This window comes from Juglans regia, chromosome 3 (assembly GCF_001411555.2).
Source record: "Juglans regia cultivar Chandler chromosome 3, Walnut 2.0, whole genome shotgun sequence".
Classification (NCBI taxonomy): Eukaryota; Viridiplantae; Streptophyta; class Magnoliopsida; order Fagales; family Juglandaceae; genus Juglans; species Juglans regia.
The window spans coordinates 1137913-1158689 of record NC_049903.1 but is presented as its reverse complement, the minus strand read 5'-3'; the positions used below and the strand labels follow the sequence as shown (position 1 = coordinate 1158689).

At 34.6% G+C, this 20777-nt stretch overlaps 3 protein-coding genes across 4 annotated transcripts; all 3 read left to right on the top strand.

The window, feature by feature from the left end:
* Positions 1–2917: 2917 nt before the first annotated feature.
* Positions 2918–6720, top strand: LOC108981117 (solute carrier family 35 member F1-like). The gene is made up of 11 exons (XM_018952201.2): positions 2918–3210; positions 3345–3439; positions 3607–3664; positions 4107–4298; positions 4574–4650; positions 4757–4839; positions 5017–5068; positions 5320–5388; positions 5717–5803; positions 5975–6039; positions 6363–6720. The coding sequence occupies exons 1-11, from the start codon at positions 3072–3074 to the stop codon at positions 6472–6474; spliced, it is 1029 nt and encodes a 342-aa protein (XP_018807746.1). The 5' UTR covers positions 2918–3071; the 3' UTR covers positions 6475–6720.
* A 4712-nt stretch (positions 6721–11432) lies between these two features.
* On the top strand, positions 11433–15429 carry LOC108981116 (uridine nucleosidase 1). The gene is made up of 9 exons (XM_018952200.2): positions 11433–11801; positions 12829–12944; positions 13073–13132; positions 13385–13567; positions 13674–13778; positions 14327–14423; positions 14537–14644; positions 14738–14873; positions 14967–15429. Exons 1-9 carry the CDS (start codon positions 11687–11689, stop codon positions 15073–15075), a joined length of 1029 nt encoding a protein of 342 aa, XP_018807745.1. The 5' UTR covers positions 11433–11686; the 3' UTR covers positions 15076–15429.
* A 1280-nt stretch (positions 15430–16709) lies between these two features.
* LOC108981114 (GDSL esterase/lipase At5g03610-like) lies at positions 16710–20777 on the top strand. Of its 2 annotated transcripts, none has more exons than XM_018952196.2 (5): positions 16710–16864; positions 16987–17229; positions 18022–18296; positions 19490–19799; positions 20366–20777. In XM_018952196.2, exons 1-5 carry the CDS (start codon positions 16804–16806, stop codon positions 20578–20580), a joined length of 1104 nt encoding a protein of 367 aa, XP_018807741.1. In that variant the 5' UTR covers positions 16710–16803; the 3' UTR covers positions 20581–20777. The 2 variants fall into 2 exon arrangements, with proteins under 2 accessions (XP_018807741.1, XP_018807740.1); XM_018952195.2 differs by having other exon boundaries at positions 16720–16864; positions 20357–20777.

Below are 20777 nucleotides of genomic sequence, written 5' to 3'. Positions count from 1 at the left end.
ACATTGATCCCTTGATTTGATGAGAGGGTAAGTCAAGGATATATAAATAAATAGAATAACGCTCGCATTTTTCCCGAAGAAATTATAATTCACTTTGGCTTAAAGAATTGAAATAAAAGAAAGAAAAGTTAAGAATATGTTGGTGACAACTTTTTCCAATAAGAATGGGCGGAGAATCATTCGCTCTACAAGCATTATGGGTGTAATCAGTCTGATTCTAATTTTAGACATATTTTATAATCAAATTAGTATATACTAATTTTAATATTTGAAGAATTGATATCGCACTGATTACATCTTTAAATCAATATTTTTTATTTTAATGATTTCGGTTCGATTTTTTGGTATATTATATAATATATATATTATAGTATATTATAATATAGTGATAGTATATAGACTATAGTTATTTATATAAGAATTTTTTAATTTAAAATTATATTAATTAGTAATTTATTATATAATACAAAATTATTTTATATATAATTATATATAAAAATAAAAATATTTTATACAATATAAAAAATTAAAATATATATATAAATCAATCTAATCCGGTGTTAAAAAAAAAACTGAAATTGGATCGATTTTGAACCGTTTTAAAAAAAATTAACCAAATTTGATACTGTACCAAACCCGCGACTCGTTCCGATCTGATTTACCGTTGACCCTTTTATTTTTATTATTTTCACCCCTGGCATTAGGAGAGCCGGGGACAGAGATCGGCACATCTGTTTCTTGGAAATCGAAACCTCGTCCTTCTAACGAAGAAAATATATGAAAAATGGTTTGACTAACTTAATACTTCCCCTCGTGGAGATCATGCCTGCCTGCCTATTGCCTAACCCAATCGGTTTAAATCCTATCTAATATATTCTTCGCATACTTCGTTGCCACACATAGGATATAACGATTTACGTCAATCATGTTTTGACACAGTGGATGTAATTTTTAGGTTATTGACTTGATATAATTTAATTTATACAAAAATATTTAAATTAAATTTCTTACCATTTAAAATTTTTCATGTAAACGATATAAAAAATATATCCTCTATATCGACTTACAAATAAATAAAAAAAATTGAAAAGGATAAACATAATTCATAAGGACATACCAAATTTAGTCATAAATGTCACTTGATATGTGATTGCAATCTATAATATAAATTCTACACCTCCGCACAGAATATAATTTATAAAAAAGCTACTTGTACTTGAAAACATAGAATATTTGAAATGGCAAACAAAAGTATCATGAATTAGTAATAACGACGACAATAGTAAGTAATTAATAATTATGTTGATATTTTTAGATCTAAATTATATACTCGAGCTTTTGGATTAAATTCAGGAAATTAATTAATTATCCAAATGAATAATTAATAGTGTTAAATTCCTGTGGATTAATTGGTAATATTTTAATTTTTCACTAAGAGATAAATGATCAAATTCCTCTCACATGTATAATAATAAAACCATATCCAAGGCGTGGAACCACGCAGGCCAACCAAGTTGGTGGGACATGGAGAGATATTGGTGGCTGATGAAGGGTTTCGTTTTCATACAGGTAGGCTGCAGCCGGTGAGCAGCACGTGACATATATAGCCATCAGAGAAATCGTTTGTATAAGTCTTCGAGCAGATTTGGAGGGTGATATGAGAATTTTATATTTTGTTTTGAAGTTTAAAATATTATATTTTAATATTATTATTATTTTGAGATTTAAAAAAAGTGTATTGACATTTAAAAAAGTTGAATTGTTTATTATATTTTGTATGGAAATTTAAAAAATGTATAATGATGAGATGAGATGAAAATTTTATATTTTATCTTGTGTCCCAAATCTGCCCTTAGAATATATAAATTTTCGTGCAAGTTTTTGTAAAAAATATCAAATATTTAAAAAGTGTAAAAAAGTTATTATTTTTTATTTGTGAGATTTTTTTTTTTATAAAAAATTTATACAATATTTGTTTATTTAAAATTTGTACTAATAGGACTCACTTCCTTCCCAACCTCAAACTAAATATCCTAATTAAATCATCCTTAAGTTAAATAATAATATTGAGTCTATATCAAACATGACATTATAAATTAAAATAATGTATTTAAAACTTCACCAGTATACTATTTTCTCATCGATTTAGTATAATATTATTTATGTTTTAATATATTTTTTTTATAATTATAATAGATTTCACAATAAATTATATATTTTTATATCAATAACATAACTTTAAACAATATTATCTTGAATAAAATGTGTTGCTAACAAATTAGTCCCGTTTACTACTGCCCACATCAATTATAAAAATGTTTTGAAACACATTTTTTTATGCTAAAGCTATTGTTGGCTTTAACTACAAATATATGTTTGATATATTAACATAGATTCAAAAATAGAGTTTGCCTTAAAAAATGAAGGTTTTACACTACAAGTAATAAGAAAACTTAGCAATAATATTACAGACGTTTCAAGCTCAGCACCGTATCAAACACATCACTTGATACACATATGCTTTTTTTTTTTTTTTAACATATCGCTTGATACTTGTAAATTTACAACTATAAATTAAAGATCACAAAAATAAACTCAGAAGTTTTTTTTTTTTTTAAATAAATTCACAAATTAATATAACATACCTTAAATTTATTTTATAATAAAAATATTTTTATAATTTAACATAACACATTGATTGGGCCTGAACGACAGAGTAGAAGATAGATCGTGGTTGCCCCCTACGTGCCACGCGGAACAAGCGGAAGCGGCAGTCACCCAACAAAGCTAACCGTCCACTAACATCGTATTTTCAACAAGACTGGGAAGTGGGATCTCCCGCGCCAACTATTCAAGAACCAAAGAAGAACGGTAGCTGCAGATGCCTGATCCGATATGGTTCACTTTCTTACACTCTCACGCTAACATATGACTCATCTATCAATTATTTTATGGCCTGTGCGATATTCCTTTAAGTACAACAAAAAAAGTGCTCGCGATACGCATGCTCAGTTACAGCAAATCTCCAGGCAGCACGAGCTTCTGCTTTGGTATCGTGTTCTACTTTCAGTATGAGCTTGTTCGCCTGGAACATGAGCTGCTGGGGAAGCCATGAAATCAAGCGAACACTCTACTTATTGTTCTTGGGTCAGGTCGTCTCTTTTGTACTTGCACTCATGAGCTTCACTTCGTCTCTGATAGCCGATCTTGGTAACCCTCACAAATTCATTACTGTTAGCATTGGCTTTTCTCTCATTCTATTCTCCATCACTTTCGCTTTTATTAATTCATGATGATCATGACACCCTTTATTGGATTTTTCTCTTTTCCGTGGTGTTGTATAGGTGTAGATACGCCACTTACTCAGACTTTGTTTGCTTACTTGGGTCTGGCTTTGATTTATGGGAGTATCGTGCTGTATAGGCGTCAGAAACTACGGGTAATTTCGTCTTTTTCATCTTTACTTAGCAGTTGTATATTGCATTTTCTCAACTATGTATTTGGTAAAACTGAAATTGTGGGTTGAAGTGCAATTGGTTGCAAAAATCTAGGTTGCTTTTGGTTTTGGGTTCTGAAATTGTGACATACTCTGTGTGGGGGTTGCAGGTTTCTTGGTATTGGTATCTCCTTTTAGGTTTTGTCGATGTTCAAGGGAATTACCTTGGTGAGTGATTGTATCTGAACTCTCTGACTTGTGTCTGGCTTATATTGACGCATGGCGGATCTAATAGGCTAATTCTGGTTACCAATGATTTCCTTTCTCAAATTGATGCGGCGGTGACATTCAACTTATTCTGCTTAATGACAAATTTGAGATTTGGCAGTATTTGTTACTTGGGATTATGTAATTAATGATGGCTCAGAAATATGGTATTGTTTTTCTTTGTAAGCCAGAAAATATGAGTTGACTGTTTATAAAAACATGGGATTTATCTAAAAATGTGCCACATTGCATATCTAGAACGGGAACAAATACCTGTAAAATAAACCTCTAATGTGTAATATTACTTACCGAGAATGCTTTTGAAAGTTTTCCCGCATGTATAAGCTAGTCCATGTATGGATTTCTTGGAGTCATTGTTAATATCCTGATTCTTTTGATGCAGTCAACGAAGCATTCCAGTTCTCATCCATTACAAGCGTAACGTTATTGGACTGTTGGACAATAGCATGGGTACTGATTCTGACTTGGTTCTTCCTAGGCACTAGATACTCTCTATGGCAGTTATTTGGTGCAGCCATCTGCGTGCTTGGCCTTGGCTTAGTGCTCATTTCTGATGCAGGGGTGGGTGGTGGAGGTGACATTTCCTTTTCCACCTATCAGAACTGAACTTTCCACTTTCTAGATAATGAACTGATGGTTTGTGGGAACTGTCTGAATCATGGGTTTTTGTTTTCAGTAAGGTTAAGTGAAGTATAATCGTGGTTGGTAGACTTTCTTTATGTTCGTAGTTATGTATTCCTAGTTTCGGGATCAGCATTAAAAGGGAACTCCTATCACCTCGAGCAGTCCTACCTTTAATACCTGATTGTATCTATTATTAATGTCAACCATGTCATGTTGATCTTTCAGGTGGTTCAAAACCTCTGCTAGGAGATATACTTGTCATTGCAGGGACAATATTCTATGCAATGAGCAACGTTGGTGAGGTTGGTGAATCAGATTGTTGGTTATACAATCCGCCTTCATCTTTTTGAATCACAAACTTTAATCTCATTATAAGTTTGTCCTTTATAACATTTTCCTACATTGCAGGAATTCTGTGTTAAGCAAAAAGATCGCGTTGAAGTTATTGCCATGCTTGGTATTTATGGATTCCTAGTGAGTGTGGTTCAGGCGTATCCTTCATAGTGCCATTCACACTAGAGATATGGATTGCATGTTCTTTTTCAAATTGGTTGTTATAACATCTTTTTGTTATGAGCTCTGAGGAACATAGCTTGGAAATGTAATATTTGTTGCTGTTCCATGAAGAGGAGAACTGTGTTTCCTTCATTCAATAACCTTTTTCTCAGATCTATAATCGAGCTAAAATCTCTGGAATCGGTTGAGTGGTCTACAGATATTGTAAGTTGTTAATTCTGTTTGCCTCTTGGACATTGCTAGTACCATGACAGAAGATTATGCTGTATCACGTTTGATCGTTGAAGCACACTTACTTTTGTAGTTTCACTTTGGCTCAAAGTTTAAGGCCAAAAGACAGTGTTGACAAAAAATGTAGGAATTTAGCTTTAGCATTAAGGCATGCTTTTCCTGTCAAATTCCCAAATATTTGATTTGGTTACAGTTCAAAACAGAGTTTGTTTTCATGTTTTCAGATATTAGCCTTTGCTGGCTATGCTTTATCAACCTTTATGCTCTATTCCCTCGTTCCTTTCGTTCTTAAGGTGAGTTTTGTTCTCATCAACAATTTTGACATTATTATTTTTATAGAAAGTTAATCAGTCTTTACACAATGAAAATCTAATTACTAATATAATTTCTCACTCAAATTAAGAGATGAGAATAAAAATATATAGCTCATCTATCAAGGAGAGCATCATATTTCATCCAATCTGTGATTATACAAAATTTAATAGTGTTTCTCTAGATCTTCTCTCTTTGATCTAGAGAAACTAGATATCAATGGCTTAAAAAATCCTTTCTTACACTCATGAAGCTGATCTATGAGAAATATCAATTGTCAGTCTTTAATAGAAGTAATTTTGCATGCAGTTAAGTGGAGCCACAATGTTCAATCTCTCCATCCTAACATCTGATATGTGGGCAGTTGTCGTCCGCATTTTTTTCTACCACCAGCAGGTATGTTTTTCATATTCAAGAGCTGTCGTCATATTTATGGCCTGAACTCGAGCATTTTGAGTCCTGATGCTACTGTATACGGTTCTGGCTATTTCGAGCGTATACATATTGTTTCTTTATGATGGGGTCAATCATATCAAAAGCTGACCTAATGTTAATGTTTGATTTCAGGTGGATTGGTTATACTATTTTGCTTTTGCAATTGTAGTTATTGGACTCATCATTTATTCAATAACGTAAGTTCTAAACATTGCCCCCAAATTCCCAAATTTTTTTTCATCTGTTGAACACTGGTCGTTGAACAATAGAACATACGTATGTTCTAAATATTGCCACCAAAACAGTTGAGCAATAGCTCATCTCACTCTTGTTATAATTGTTTGAATCAACTTGGAAACACAGACTTCCTATTTTGTAAGTTAAATTCAACCGAGTTTACTCCAAAACGTGCTTAAGGTGTATGGCTAAGGCCAAGCTGATCAAAACTTAGTTATTTAGTCGTGTTCACAGATACTATATCCTTCCACTGACCTCCTGTTGTCTATCTTTTTGGTAACAGTGAAAAGGATTCGGTTCCTGTACCAGATCTCGAGGGTGGAAACTCCAGTGCACAATACGAAGCACTTGCCGATGAAAGTGAAGCATCTAGAAATGAATCTCTGGCTTCTTGAGTTGAGGGGGCAGGGCAGCTTGCAGTATAATTTTGATTGTTGCATTTTCGAAGTGCCATTTTAACTTTAAGAGTGATGACATTATCACTCGGGTGTTAAAAGAGTTACGGCAGACTGATATTGTTTATGTAGACTTTAGAGAAGTTCAAATTTTATAGATGGACTCGTTCTAAGGATGCAGTAACTTTCCACCTGCAATAAGTAGAGCAATCTTGTTATCCAAAACGTTTTCATTATTTTTCTTAAGTTCCTGTTACTCAAAACGTCTTCTCCCGCATCTTCTTCTGGGTCTCCCTCTATCTCCCCCGCCGCCGCGGGGCGGCATTGCCATTGGTGTTCCGGCGCACCAGGCCAGCCCTTTTCCGCAACTTACGCCCTTCTCTTCATCTTTTGGTGGGCTAGGCCATGAGTGCGGTCCATGCGCCCGACTCGGTCTCTAATGCCAATACTTCACAGGTGTGCTTGATTTTGCACTAGTTTGCTAGCTAAGTCTATATTTTTTTCATAGTTCTTCTTAATTCGATTGATGGGTATTTCACATGTTTGACATAGGTATCTGACATATAAACTATGGCGGAATTGCTGTTCTTTCTTATACTTCCTGTGGACAACGCCTATTTACTGGACTAAATAAAATTTGATCTTACCTCTTAGAAAAAAATTGCTACTTTTCTAGGGATCGTTATTTTTGTTTGGTATAATGCTTTGCCGAGACCGACAATACAAGGAATGGGGATGTTAGGAACGCTCGGTTCGAGCTCGCCACAATTCGGCCCAGTAGGGTTCCGGCGCACCACCAACAGAGACCTGTCCTTAGAACGCCACTTACCCCAGCTACCTTTTTCCTTTGACGTGAAAAGGAATAGCTGCAGAATTACTGATAACCATCGCTTCCCACAAGTTTTGGCTTGTGCTTCCAGAATATGGGAACAATCCCCTTCCTTCAATCAAGATTCTGTTTTCCTATCTTATAGTCGGAGCTCTTTTGGGTACTAAACTGATATGTTGTAGAGTAATACATTATGGTTTTATTATTGATGACACTTGGGGGTATTTACTGAGATAATGGTGGTAGATCTTGTCCATGGGTTGCTTGTCTTTGCTTTTTATAACTTGCTCTTATTGTTTCTTGTGAAAAATTTGAGGTGAAAAGTGTTTTCAAGACTGTTATAGGCTTTTGAATTCCTATTTCTTTCTAAAGAATCTGCAAGGGCATGGCCTTTTGAGACTCTCATGATCTCATCAATGGGATCTCCTGGTTCCCCCATCACCAAATACATCGCAAAGTATGCAATTTGTTAATCAGCCATGGTTGATGTCTGGATCACAAGGAAAGCCTCCTCTATCATCCCCTCCAAATAGGCATCCAGTAAATTCACAGATGCAACGACGTGCACATGTTCCTTAACAACAACATCTCGTGCTGCCAACAGCTTCACAGCAACAACATCTGTAGTCTTTGCAGCAGCAACAATCTTCACCATCAAATCAGTCACAAGAGCTGTACGGTAAGCAATTTGTACCTCCAATAGTCCTGCAAAATGTGACCCATCGCAGCAGTTTACAAGGGTTCATGGCTCTGTAAATCAGAAGCTTTCCTCTCTTGCAATGGTACAACATAACACAGAGAATAGAGCAGCTATTGTGGAAACTGATGAATCCTATAATAGGATTCTTAGCAAAAGAAGCATCCACGACCTAGTTAGCCAGGTGAATCATTATTAGTTTTCTTTGTGATCACTTAGCTGAAGAATCCAGATTATCAAAACCTTCGATCAGGGCAGGTTTGGGAGCTAAAACAAAACATAAAATTCTCATCTCATCTCATCTCATCATTACACCTTTTTCAAATCCCCATACAAAATATAATAAACAATTCAACTTTTTCAAATCCCAATACACCTTTTTCAAATCCCAAAACAATAATAATATTAAAACTTAATATTTTAAACTTCAAAACAAAACACAAAATTCTCATCTCATCTAGGTTGCGTTTGGATGTTGAAGTGAGTTGAGTTGAGTTGAGTTGAGATAATAAAATATTGTTAGAATATTATTTATTATTATTATTATTATTTTGGGATTTGAAAAAGTTGAATTGTTTATTATATTTTGTATTGGGATTTGAAAAAATTGTAATGATGAGTTGAGATGAGTTGAGAGGATTTTTGGTTCCAAACGAAGCCTTACTCCTCTAGAGTCTAGTCAGTTGATTGGTATGAGTAAACCCGTCCAACTTTGATTTTGTGAAATAGAACCATATGGCAACATTGTTTTTTCATGTTTTTGGTGAGACAAAAACAATAAATTATCTAGTTTAACTCAACATAATTTGCAGGCATAGTATTTTGTTACTACGGTTTTACTCCGCCAAAAAGTGAGGGATATCAATAAAAAAAAAAAAAAAAAAAAAACCTCCACATATCGAGGATGAGTGCCAAAAACAAACTTGTCTTTCTGTTTTTTTTCCTAGACCTTTCATCATTGACTTTTCTTGTAATGTTGACTCTTGAGAATAGATTGGGGGGTGGGGGGCGGATTGGATATATTAACACATAGCCGTACACAAGTCCTTCTCACCCAAATCACTTGCGTTATCTCATGACCCAATTCTTTTGGGCCACCGTCTTGTTGAAGCAGTTGCAAAATTTGATTTGACCATTGAACTTTACAAGAGAGACCCATCTCTTGAGTCTTGAGCTGTTATGCTATGTTGTTAGATGAGGGTCTTTACGAACAATCATAGGAAAGCCACAAATTCATACGAGTCTACAGTTTTTGCATAGGAGTAAATCATAATTTTGGGGTAACATAGAAAAACAGGGGAACAAATTAAGAAGTTAAAAAAATTATCTTTTAATGGTGTCATGTTAAAGTATGAAGTTTCTAATATGTTATGCTCCATAATATAATAGACCAATTGAGTAGTTATCATCTGAGTCAGAAGTGCGGTTCAAGAAATCTCATTGTTAACTGCAAAAGATGGAAGAAACATGATGCATTAAGTTGTATGAATATGGTATCAGCGACTCTTCCCTGTTTTATGTCTCCATAATATCAGAAATCAAGTTAGCTGGTTGTTGAATTTGATAAGAGCATGTGACTTGGTTGTTGAAATGACGTGTATGATTCTGTCTGTCTACTGGGTTGTGTAAAAACACACAAGCACCCAAATAGATTTATGACTATATCTATACCTATACATTATTATTGTATTCTTCTTTGTTCTCAGAATGAATTACTCACTTACATTATTGCCATTATGATTGTCTGGGTGGATGAGCCTTTTTCTTTTAAAAAGTGAACGGCAATCATAGCAAAGTGTTTTTGGTGCAAGCTCCATTTGACGTCTTGTGCTTTGCGTCTAACATTGACAATAGCTGAGCCATAAATAACTGTTCTCTTGAACTTGATTTATGTAGGTTCACCTTGATATAGTCATTTGTGCTGAGCATTGCGTATCATCAACCCATATCTTCTCTTCTCCACCGTATGAAGCTGCTCAATTATGGAAAAGCGGGAATAGTTTAAGATTTTCGGAAGAATTCATGTGTTTTGCACATGTATGTGATCAATGAATTGAAATGGTGTTGGGTCATGTGGTTTGGACAAATACCATGTGCACTCGATGAGAGATTTCATGCCTTTTCTAATGTGCTCCCCAACTTTTAAAATGCAGATTAGTTTATTAAATAAAGCCCAGTGCGTACTGGTGAAGAGCATTATCTTCCTCATTCTTGGCTAAAGAATGGCTAAAGAATGCCTGTAAAAGGAAAACCAGGTTTATCACCAAGGTGAGGTGCGCTGCCCTGCCCTCACTTTTCTATTGGGGTCTGCGATTCTGGATGCACCATTTTTACAGTCTGAAAGATTGTTTATCTTGTACCTTTTTTAACAGATTCATGAAACGTAACTCCACCGAACACATGTTTCAAGAGAAGCGTGTACATTCGTATTTTTATTAAAATCAATTTTGTCTGCCGCATAAATTTTGGAATCTAATCCAACCCTGACTTAGTTTATTATTATGGTACAAGTAAGAGCGTTGAAAATGTGCTTAGAAAAGATAAAAATAATAATTTTGTGAGCATGTGGCTCTGCGAGATTTAGGTCCCGTTTGGACAGTGAGTTGAGATTTAACTTAAAAGTTGAATAAAATATTATTAAAATATTATATTTTAATATTATTATTATATTAGAATTTGAAAAAATTGACTTGTTTATTATTTTTTGTGTAAAAATTTAAAAAAATTATAATGATGAAATAAGTTGAGATTACTTTTCAATCTAAACATGATTTATTTTTGGATTTTTTCAAATAAATTTAATAATATTTATTTATTTTTTTTGCGGAAAAGTTTAATAATATTTCAATCATTGGTCTTTGTGCAGCTAAATGCACCCATTTTTGTTTTTCGTGATATCTCACGTGAAAATATGCTGATAAATCAATAGGAAAGTCCGGAAATTAAATTAAATCGAGTAAAGCGAGAATGCTTAGAGGGAGTTCCTTCCTTGCATGAATTATTATTATTATTTTTTTATTTGGTCATAAATTGATTACTCGTAACTTTCACCCATATTAACTAGAAATTAATATAATGCTATATATATATATATTTAAGAATTTGCCTTGCTGGGATGTTAATATTGAAGATATCTCCCATTTTATTGCGATCCACAGGTAATCCCAAAGACGAGACTCGAGATTCTTTATTTTATTTATATTCTTTGGTTTTAAAAAGTATGACTCGAGTGTCACGAGGGCGTAAATAAACATGATACACAGATCTTCTTGGAATATGTCACACGTCGATCTCTCATTGGTCGAAGAACCACAAAGAGTAATCACCTATACCTAGGCCAACCAGCATAAATTTCAGAACTAATTAAAAATAAAAAATAAAAACAACGACAACAACAACAGAAAGAAAGAATAAAAGATAAAAGACTTTTTGCTTGGCAGCCCAGCCCCAGCGTCAGCCGCTTCCACGTCCCTTTCAACCAGACTAAACCAGACCGGACCAACCCTCCTCCCCCATCCCAGATTTCTTTTATTTATACCTCTGTAGGTATTGCGTTTGCGTATATATGCACGCACATTCGTTCGTTCGTTCGTGTGTATCATTTTCTTATCCGACTGTGATTTTGCTTTCATTGTCCACGAAATCCCATCTTTTCTCCCATTGAAAAAACTAAAAAGCCCATTACTATGGCGTGCGCGATCGGGAACTCTAACGGCGAGGGCGTCGACCGTGAAACCGATGCCGTTTTGGGATCCTACGCCAAGCGCGAGAAGCTCATTATCGACACTGATCCCGGCATCGGTGAGTTTCTCTGTTCCTTTGTTTGGTTGATTATCCAAAAAAAACGTAGGAGAAATTTAAAAAAAATAAAAAATCTTCACCTAATTAACGACAGCATAGAGTCATAGGGTCAAACATCTGGTGTTCTATATTTTAACAACTCTTTCTCGGCATCCAAACAGAGACTTAACGTCTCCTTAATCTCTGCTTTTGGGTTGTTCTGGCTGAGTGTTCGCTTTCTTTTCTTTTCTTTTTTTAATCTGTATATTAGCTACTATTGAATTCTTATATCTCGCTGAGAAGGCATTGCATAATTTGCATGGAAAAAATAAAGCATTTGAGGGGGAAAAGGAACAGGTTTTTTTCACTTAGGAAGAAAAAGGAAATCGAGATTGTGATTAAATGCTATATGTTGATTTAGTTACTAGGAATTGACATACTTATCTCATTGAAGCCAAACAGCTTGTCAGTTGGTTGAGTGTGGACAATTTAATGTTGTTTCGAGAATCTCAATAGTTTTGTATGAGTAAAGAATCTCAATAGTTTTTATCTGTAAATGATAGATTTTCTAAATTTTAGCATACCTGAACTCTATTTCTTTTTTCTTATTCTTTCTTGTTTGGAGGAAACGGTGAGGGAGGATGAGCAATCTGTGAAATGGAAATGAAATGAACATAAAGTTTTGTGTTTTGCTTTAGTATGTGCTACATATTGAGCTACAGATATGCATAATTGGAAGATTGATAAGTACTCAGATGTTTTTTTTTTTTATAAGTAAACTATTAATAAAAATAGGCATAGCCCAAGTACTTAGATGTTATACTGAACCGTTTTTGCATCCTCGAAATTTTCCTTTCGGTAAACCAACAAGAGCTAATATCTCTCATTTATTCATCATGGACTTTTAATTTCTCCCTCCGCCAATCAACTGTTCCTAGTGGATTTTTGGCTCTCTTTGTTTTTGCAAAAAATTGTTCCCTGTGATATATGGTAAAATGTAGACGTAGAGCTGTACCAACAATGTGAATGGGTTTTCATAAATCAATAGATGATAGTATGGCGATCTTCATGGCATTTCAATCTCCGGAGTTGGAGATCTTGGGCTTGACAACAATATTTGGCAATGTGCAAACAGAAGATGCCACGCGTAATGCTTTGCTTCTGGTAGGTATTTGTTTTAGTTGATTCTTATCTTCCCAGGCATGATTATTTATTTGTATACAGTTTCAAGGGTGTAGTGTTTTCGGTTTATGTCTTTGATCAATTACTGTTTTTAATGTGCAAAAGGATAGTGTGAGATAGCAGGGTGTCCAGGTGTTCCAGTGGCAGAGGGCAGCCCTGAGCCTCTGAAGGTATCTGTTTTCTTATGTATCTTAACTTGCATTTTGTCTTCACCAATACTACATTGTAACTAAGATTTACTTTGGCCATTTGGCTTGCTTAATCTCTTTCGAAATAGCCTTTATCTATTTCATGCGAATGGTTGTTACCTTTACTGCTGTTATATACTTATAGCAACCCCCCTTCTTTCTGTAACTGGGTTTTGTTATTTGGGGGGGGAGTATTTTTATTGTATGTTAATCATGCTTTATTCTGGAAAAAAGGGGGGAAGACCACGTATTGCTGATTTTGTGCACGGTTCTGATGGGTTGGGGAACACATTTCTACCTCCTCCAAAAGCAAAGAAAATTGAGCAGAGTGCTTCTGAGTTTTTGGTTCACAAGGTCTCTGAATATCCTGGTGAGGTATCTATACTTGCACTTGGACCTCTCACAAACTTAGCTTTGGTAAGTTGCAGTATCTTTGCTCCCTATTTTATCTGCCTTGGAACTTCATAATTGAGAACTTTTTTTAATGACCTGGCTATTATGGTTATATAACCATCTTGATCAGGCAATCAAGAGGGACTCTTCCTTTGCGAGCAAGGTAAAGAGAGTGGTTATACTTGGTGGAGCTTTCTTTGCATTGGGCAATGTAAATCCTGCCGCTGAAGCGAATGTAAGTGCTAGCTTTCTTGTATCTCCTCTTTCAAATAGGAATCATGCCAAGCCCAGTGGGGATAATTAGTTGTCACGGGTTCAAAGTTTTATGATCTTATTGCGTTGAAATTATTATCTTAAGCTTTTGTTTCAATTGGATATCTTCACCTTTAAATCATGTGGGAGTTATTTCACTAATTGTTGGCAGAAGAAATTGACCATATAAAGAAACAGTAGAAGCAATTGACTAAGGCCAAAAGGGAGAGGAGTGGTAAATATATCCAAGTTTCCCATTACTTCCAAATCCATATCCTTTGATCAGTAATCAACTGAAGCAATTCTAAAATGACAAGCGTTTGATTCAATTTAGTGCCATATAATTTCTTTCAATTAGAAATATCTGCCTTAGAATTTTTCTCATCAGTTTAATGTTGAATCCTAGTTGTTCATGCAAAGAAAATTAGTTTAGCCTGCCACTTATATATTAAAAGAAAATAGTTTAGTCAGTCTTTTCAGGTTTATCTCCTTGATCAGCTGTAAATAAAAACATTATTTCCTGACTTGCAGATCTATGGGGACCCAGAAGCAGCAGATGTTGTGTTCACCTCTGGGGCAAATATTGTTGTTGTTGGAATAAACATTACAACCCAAGTCAAATTTACGGGTATCTTCAACTGCTAGTTTGCCTCAGTTTCTAAACCAGCTGCTCTTGTGCTACTTTTGTGTGCTTGGTGAAGTAATATCCTTCTAACAGTTGCCACTGCCTTATGGTTTCAGATGCTGACCTACTTGAATTGAGGCAATCGAAGGGAAAGCATGCTCAATTCCTAAGTGATATGTGCAAGTTTTACCGAGATTGGCATGTGAGGTCTGATGGTGTCTATGGTAATCATTCTTGATTCATCGTATGCTGATGCTACATAATTCTTCTATTAGCTCTAGTCAAATGGTTGATTTATTCTGTACGTTTTCTTTCAGGAATTTTCCTTCATGATCCCGTCAGTTTTGTGGCACTAGTCCGTCCTGATCTCTTTACATACAAGAAGGGGGTTGTAAGAGTCGAGACACAGGGCATCTGTGTAGGGCATACGCTAATGGATCAAGGACTAAAAGTGTATGTTCATACTTCAAACAAAGTAGAATTGGTCCTTCATGAAAAATTTAATTTTTTGGATTTTTTTAGACTGAGTTGTTTAATTTGATATAGATGGAACGCAAGCAACCCATGGTCAGGCTATTCCCCTGCTTCAGTTGCTTGGACTGTCAATGTGGAGGAAGTTGTTGATTATGTCAGAAAATTGTTGATGAAACCATGAAGCCACGGGAATATGTGCTTCTATTCCAGAAAGATGTTAAAATACAGAAAATGAAGGTTGGGGTGCCGCTTGTTTCAACTGAAAATTCATTGGTGGCTTTTTTCATTATTTGAAATGAAAGAAAGCCCAAGTCTTAGGTGTTCAACTCGTAAAAGTTGGTGAAATTGTGAACCGATGGATAGTGAATTCCTTTATGCATAAGGCTGCATCTCTCTCCCCTTATTTCAATTCTTAGTTCTCTCAGTAACTTTCTGTTCTTGATGAAGTTTATCACAGCCCCAAAATGTGTAACGATGCCTTTCTCTTGATGCAAGTAAATTGTTATTGTCGGTCGTACTGGTCACTGTATGCACACGCTCTTTTGCTGGATTCTTAAAAATTTAGCTGCCATTTCTTTTTATAAATAAATAAATAAATAAAAGTGCCTAATAAAACTGTTTCAATGTCTATAGATAACATTGCTAATTAACTTAATTTTATTTTCCAGTCAAGCAGCAAAAAGATATCATTTTGGACTTAGCTTAATTAAGGAAGATGTCATTTTGAAATGCCTGCGAATGAGTAATGCTATTCATCATTTCAATTCTCATCATCTTCTTATCATCTCATGAAGTGACATTAGATGATTGAAGATTATTTATTATATTTTATTTGTGAATCTATCATCTAATATCACATCATAAGATGATGAGAAAAAGAATGATAAATCGTTTATATATATATATATATATATCATTTACCAATGAATTGTATGTACTATACATAGCTTGTCCTTGATGGCAAAGCGCGTTTAAAAAAAATGCAAAATTGACCCGAACTATATGGAATTGATCTGCTGTACACACCGCTACACTTGCACATATAGCATTTTACAGTACATTGAATTCTAAAAGTAGCACGCTTCGTTTATGAATCAATAAATTAATATTCTCCAACAACTACCAACAAAAATAAAAACAATGTTTAACCTCTAAAGTTGATATAGTTATAAAGTTAGCAAATTTTGCGCACTCATTTAAAATAAAATAAAATAAAATTCATTGTTAAAAGATAAAATTTCAATGCATGTCTTAAATTTATCCATTTTTTTTTAAAAAAAAAAAGGTACACAAACTTGCACATTTTAACTGCACGATATCAGTTAATTTCTCAAAATGATTGTTTTTAACATTAATGATCTTTATTCAACTGGAATGAAACTAATAAATCTAGTTTGCTGAATTAACAAGTAGTGCTTAATTATGTATCGGTATACTACTATATATAGTTTCCATTAAACTGGCCGTATATCCTTAAAAGCACTCGATCGATAGAGAACAAGCAAGAAGTAGTTGCGCATGGACGGTCTCATGATTACCAAATTAACAAGATTTCTTAATATATTATGCCTAGCTAAGCTGGCCTTAATAAAACATCAGACTCGCTTAATTACAGGGAAGCATTTCCATGTATTTGATCTTTATCATTCTCCGCGTGCATGGATCCTACGATGGTTGTGCTTTGACCCCCGGGCCCCACAAGCTCTTTAGAGGGACACGAGGTAACGCTGGGCCATGGGGAATACCGGCGTGGCCGGAATTGAACTAGACAAGTTAATTATAAGCCCGTGCTAATTCACGGTCCACACCCACTATATATATAAGACCTCCTTCCCTTGCATTTCTGCTCACAAATATAGCCAGCCTTGTGCGGCTCTTTACACTTCTTGCTTTGCACTTCTTCCATACGATGGATACTCCAACGCTCCTCTATTATGTTCTCTACTGCTTCATCTTCTTCCTTCTTTCAGGTTTCCAACAGTATATATACATAATTAACTCTGCTTCCTCTGTATTTGCCTTGAAAATAATTACATAGCTCTCCCTAATCTCTGCTCATGTATGATGTATGTGTGCGAATTATATATTACAGGTCAACAACTGGTGCAAGGACGTCGTTCAGCTCATCACCACCACCACCACCACCGGAAGCACCATCATCACATCTCTGCTAATTTTCACCGACCCCCAAAGCTCTTTGTCTTTGGGGATTCATATGCTGACACTGGCAACAGAAACTCTCAATCCAACTCCTGGAATTATCCATATGGCATCACCTTTCCCGGTAAACCAGCCGGTCGTTTTTCCGATGGCCGTGTACTGACCGACTATGTTGGTGAGTGCCTCTCTCTTTCTAGTGAAGGGCTTTTTTTTTTCATCTTTATCTTGCTTTTTGGTACCAATAATGCGCTGCTTGCTTTAGTTTGTGTTGTTTTTTTTTTTTTTTTATCGACGGTGGGTTCCTCTTCACTGTTAGTTTGCCACTTTTCCGCTTATTTTATGATAGCTATCTGCGTTGGTTCTCCCTTTTTCCTGTAAATATTGCATTATTTGGTCTACTTTTTTCCATCCCTCTCTTTCTTTCCATCTTGTCGGATCAGTATCCTATCACTTTGCTGCAAATATTCTTACTTTCTCACGTGATGTGAAACTCCATAAACTCGGTACAGTATCCTAGTTTTAAGTTTTTATATTTGCAAACTCCTTTTCCACTCCACGGTAATTCTGTACGTAGACTCTTCTTTTTTCTAGTGGAAGTACTGTCATACTTTGTCTCCTTCCTTCTATATATCATGATAACTTTGATTAACACTCCTGCCCCCACAAAAACGCATAATTTTGTACTTTTCAACTAATCTTCCCTTTAAGATCTTTGTTTCCATGAAATTCCTCCGATTAGAAAAAAAAAAAAAAAAGGATTCGTAATGGAATGCAATTGAACAAAAGTTGAGGGTAGATAATTTTGAATAAAGAAAAAGAGTTGAGGCGGCATATTTATATTTTAGCCATTATGAAAGTAAATAACCTTATCAATATTATTATATCCTAATTAATAGGATGACTATATGATCTGACTCACTAATATCGGGTTTAATTGATCATGTGATATATATATATATATATGCAGCTGAATTCATGGGGGTAAAATCTCCATTTCCATACCGAAGGAGGCATCTTGTGGTGAAAAACTTGAAAAATGGAATGAATTTCGCTTATGGAGGAACGGGAGTATTTGATACCTTGTTCTCGGGTCCAAACATGACGACCCAGATCGATTTCTTCCAACAGCTCCTCAGAGACCATGTGTTTACTGCTAATGATATAGGGTCCTCTGTGGCCCTTGTCACAGTCGCCGGTAACGACTACACTACTTACAAAAGCAAGACCAACGGCTCTTCTCAGGTAATTTATAAAGAGCTAGCTAGCTAGCTAGCCCCAGTACACACACACAAATATATATAATAGCTTTACATATTATCATATCAGAAAGTTTTGAGAAATTAGCACTAATTAAGGTAGAGTTTTGTCTATATTGTAAATGATCATTAAAAACTTCCATCGGCATGGGCCTTGAAGGTTGCTAATTAATTAGGCGCATCTCTTTGGTGCAGGAAATCCCCTGATCACTAGTACCTATAAATCTATATAGAATGAAGTTTTTATAAATTTATATTTAAAAACTATCTAATTATTAATAATTATTCACTAATAGGATAGGATCCCTTCCTGGATTTGGATAGGATTCCCTTTCATTTGCCAGATGATATAGCCAACATATTATTGTAGATGTTGGCCCTCGATCCTTTGAATTCCACGATTTTCAATGATTACTAATTTACTATTGTTATTTTTATTTTCATATTTTCTTCGTATTACATTCATGTTGACGGCCTGTTACACTAGTACTTAATTATCAAGAGTTCTGCTAAAATTACCGAAAAAATATTTGAATTAAGTTATCAAATAGTGAATTTTATTTTTATGTGGTCAAATAATCATCACTTAATAGTTATTTCACCTGTCACGTGTCATCTAGTAATGATCTTAACCTGTCACGTGTCAGTAGTACTTAATAGTTTTAGGTCCACTTGTTATCATAATCATTATCATCTCATCATTACAATTAATTTTTTAAATTTTCACACAAAATAAAATAATCAATTTAATTTTTTTAAATTCTAAAACAAAAATAATATTTAAAAAATATATTCTAACAATATTTTATTTAATTTTTACATTTTATTTCAATTCGTATCATCTCATTTATAAAAATAAACAAGATCTAAAACTATCATAAGCATGACATTTTAATTTTATGACTAATTAAATTCCTATATATGAGTTGTGTATCCACTATTATATCATTAATCTCTATCTATCTTTTGCTAGATAAATTGTATGTCAATAATCTCTTATAAATCAGAGTATAATTATCAAATCATGCATGAATCTGTTTTTGCTTGATTTTATGGTCATAAATATAAAAAGTACTGCATGGCATATAATAGATTAAGATCACTAGCTACAAATATACTAGCGCATTTACCCTTGGCCTTCTCCTGAATGCAGCTATTTATATATATGTTGTATTGTAGGGTTTGCCATCATACATTACTACAGTGATAAAACAAGTTATGATTAATTTGAAGCGCATTCGTGGTTTGGGAGTTAAAAAAGTAGCCGTGACAACTTTAGAGCCCGTCGGATGTCTCCCTGCGATCACAGCTGTATCCTCTTTCCAACGATGCAATGAGACTGAAAACTTATTCGTGCGTTCCCACAACCTTTTGTTGCACCAAGCCGTGGCAAAGTTGAACAACGAAACCAAGGGTTCTGATTTCGCCGTTCTCGATCTTTATGCCTCGTTCATGTCCATATTAAAGAACAAAGCTGGAAGAAACCTAGGTGATTAATTTTACATTAACTTCATTTTTTCTTTTTAAAATCAATATTTTTATGTTAGTTTGCGGGCATGATTATAATAGTTTGTAGGTTCTATCTTATATATATATATAGAAAATATATTTATAATTGTGAATTGTGCAATCATTGTGTAATCGTTTTGAAAAAAGTGAATAAAATATGAAACTTACATAAAAAAAATAATTTTTAATAATGAACCGCACTCTTTTTCAAAATGATTACGCGATGTTTACCCATTTTACGATTATATATAGAATTACTCTCTCATATATATATATATATATATATATATATATATATATATATATATATATATATAAAAAAGCTGATGCATGTGTTAGCTAGCTCGGACCTTGCTCTAATTAAGCTGTTTAGCAAGCTCCATCCCTTCCATGTGTGGGGCTCGTTTTCTTAATTGGGACAGAGTAATTGTTAGAATATAAAGTTCGGGGTCGAGTCTGTTTGACAGGAAATTAATAATATTGTTAAAATATAAATTAATCTCTTTTCATGAGCAACAAGAAGAAGTTTATCTTCAGATTGTGCAGGAAGCATAAAGTTCGAGAACCCAATGAAGCCATGTTGTACTGGTATAAGCCGTGAGTATTCCTGCGGTGATGAAGATAAGGATGGAGCGAAGAAATATACAGTTTGTGGGAATCCCAACTCAACGTTCTTTTGGGACAATGTGCATCCTTCGCAGGTGGGATGGCGTGCTGTGTCTTCAGCCCTGCATCCCACTCTTGAACAACTAATTTACTAGAGTTACCGAAAATTAACAAGGTACGTAGGGAGCACAAATGTTAATTTTGATGATCATGTTTGTTTGTATTTTCCTTGTTTGATCTACCGTCTACGTCCTTATTCGTCTCTTGTACGTTAAGCAATCTGACTTCCTTGTAATACGTACGGTTTGGGTTTAGATGATGATCATGATGTCGTAGAAAATTAGATTTTTTA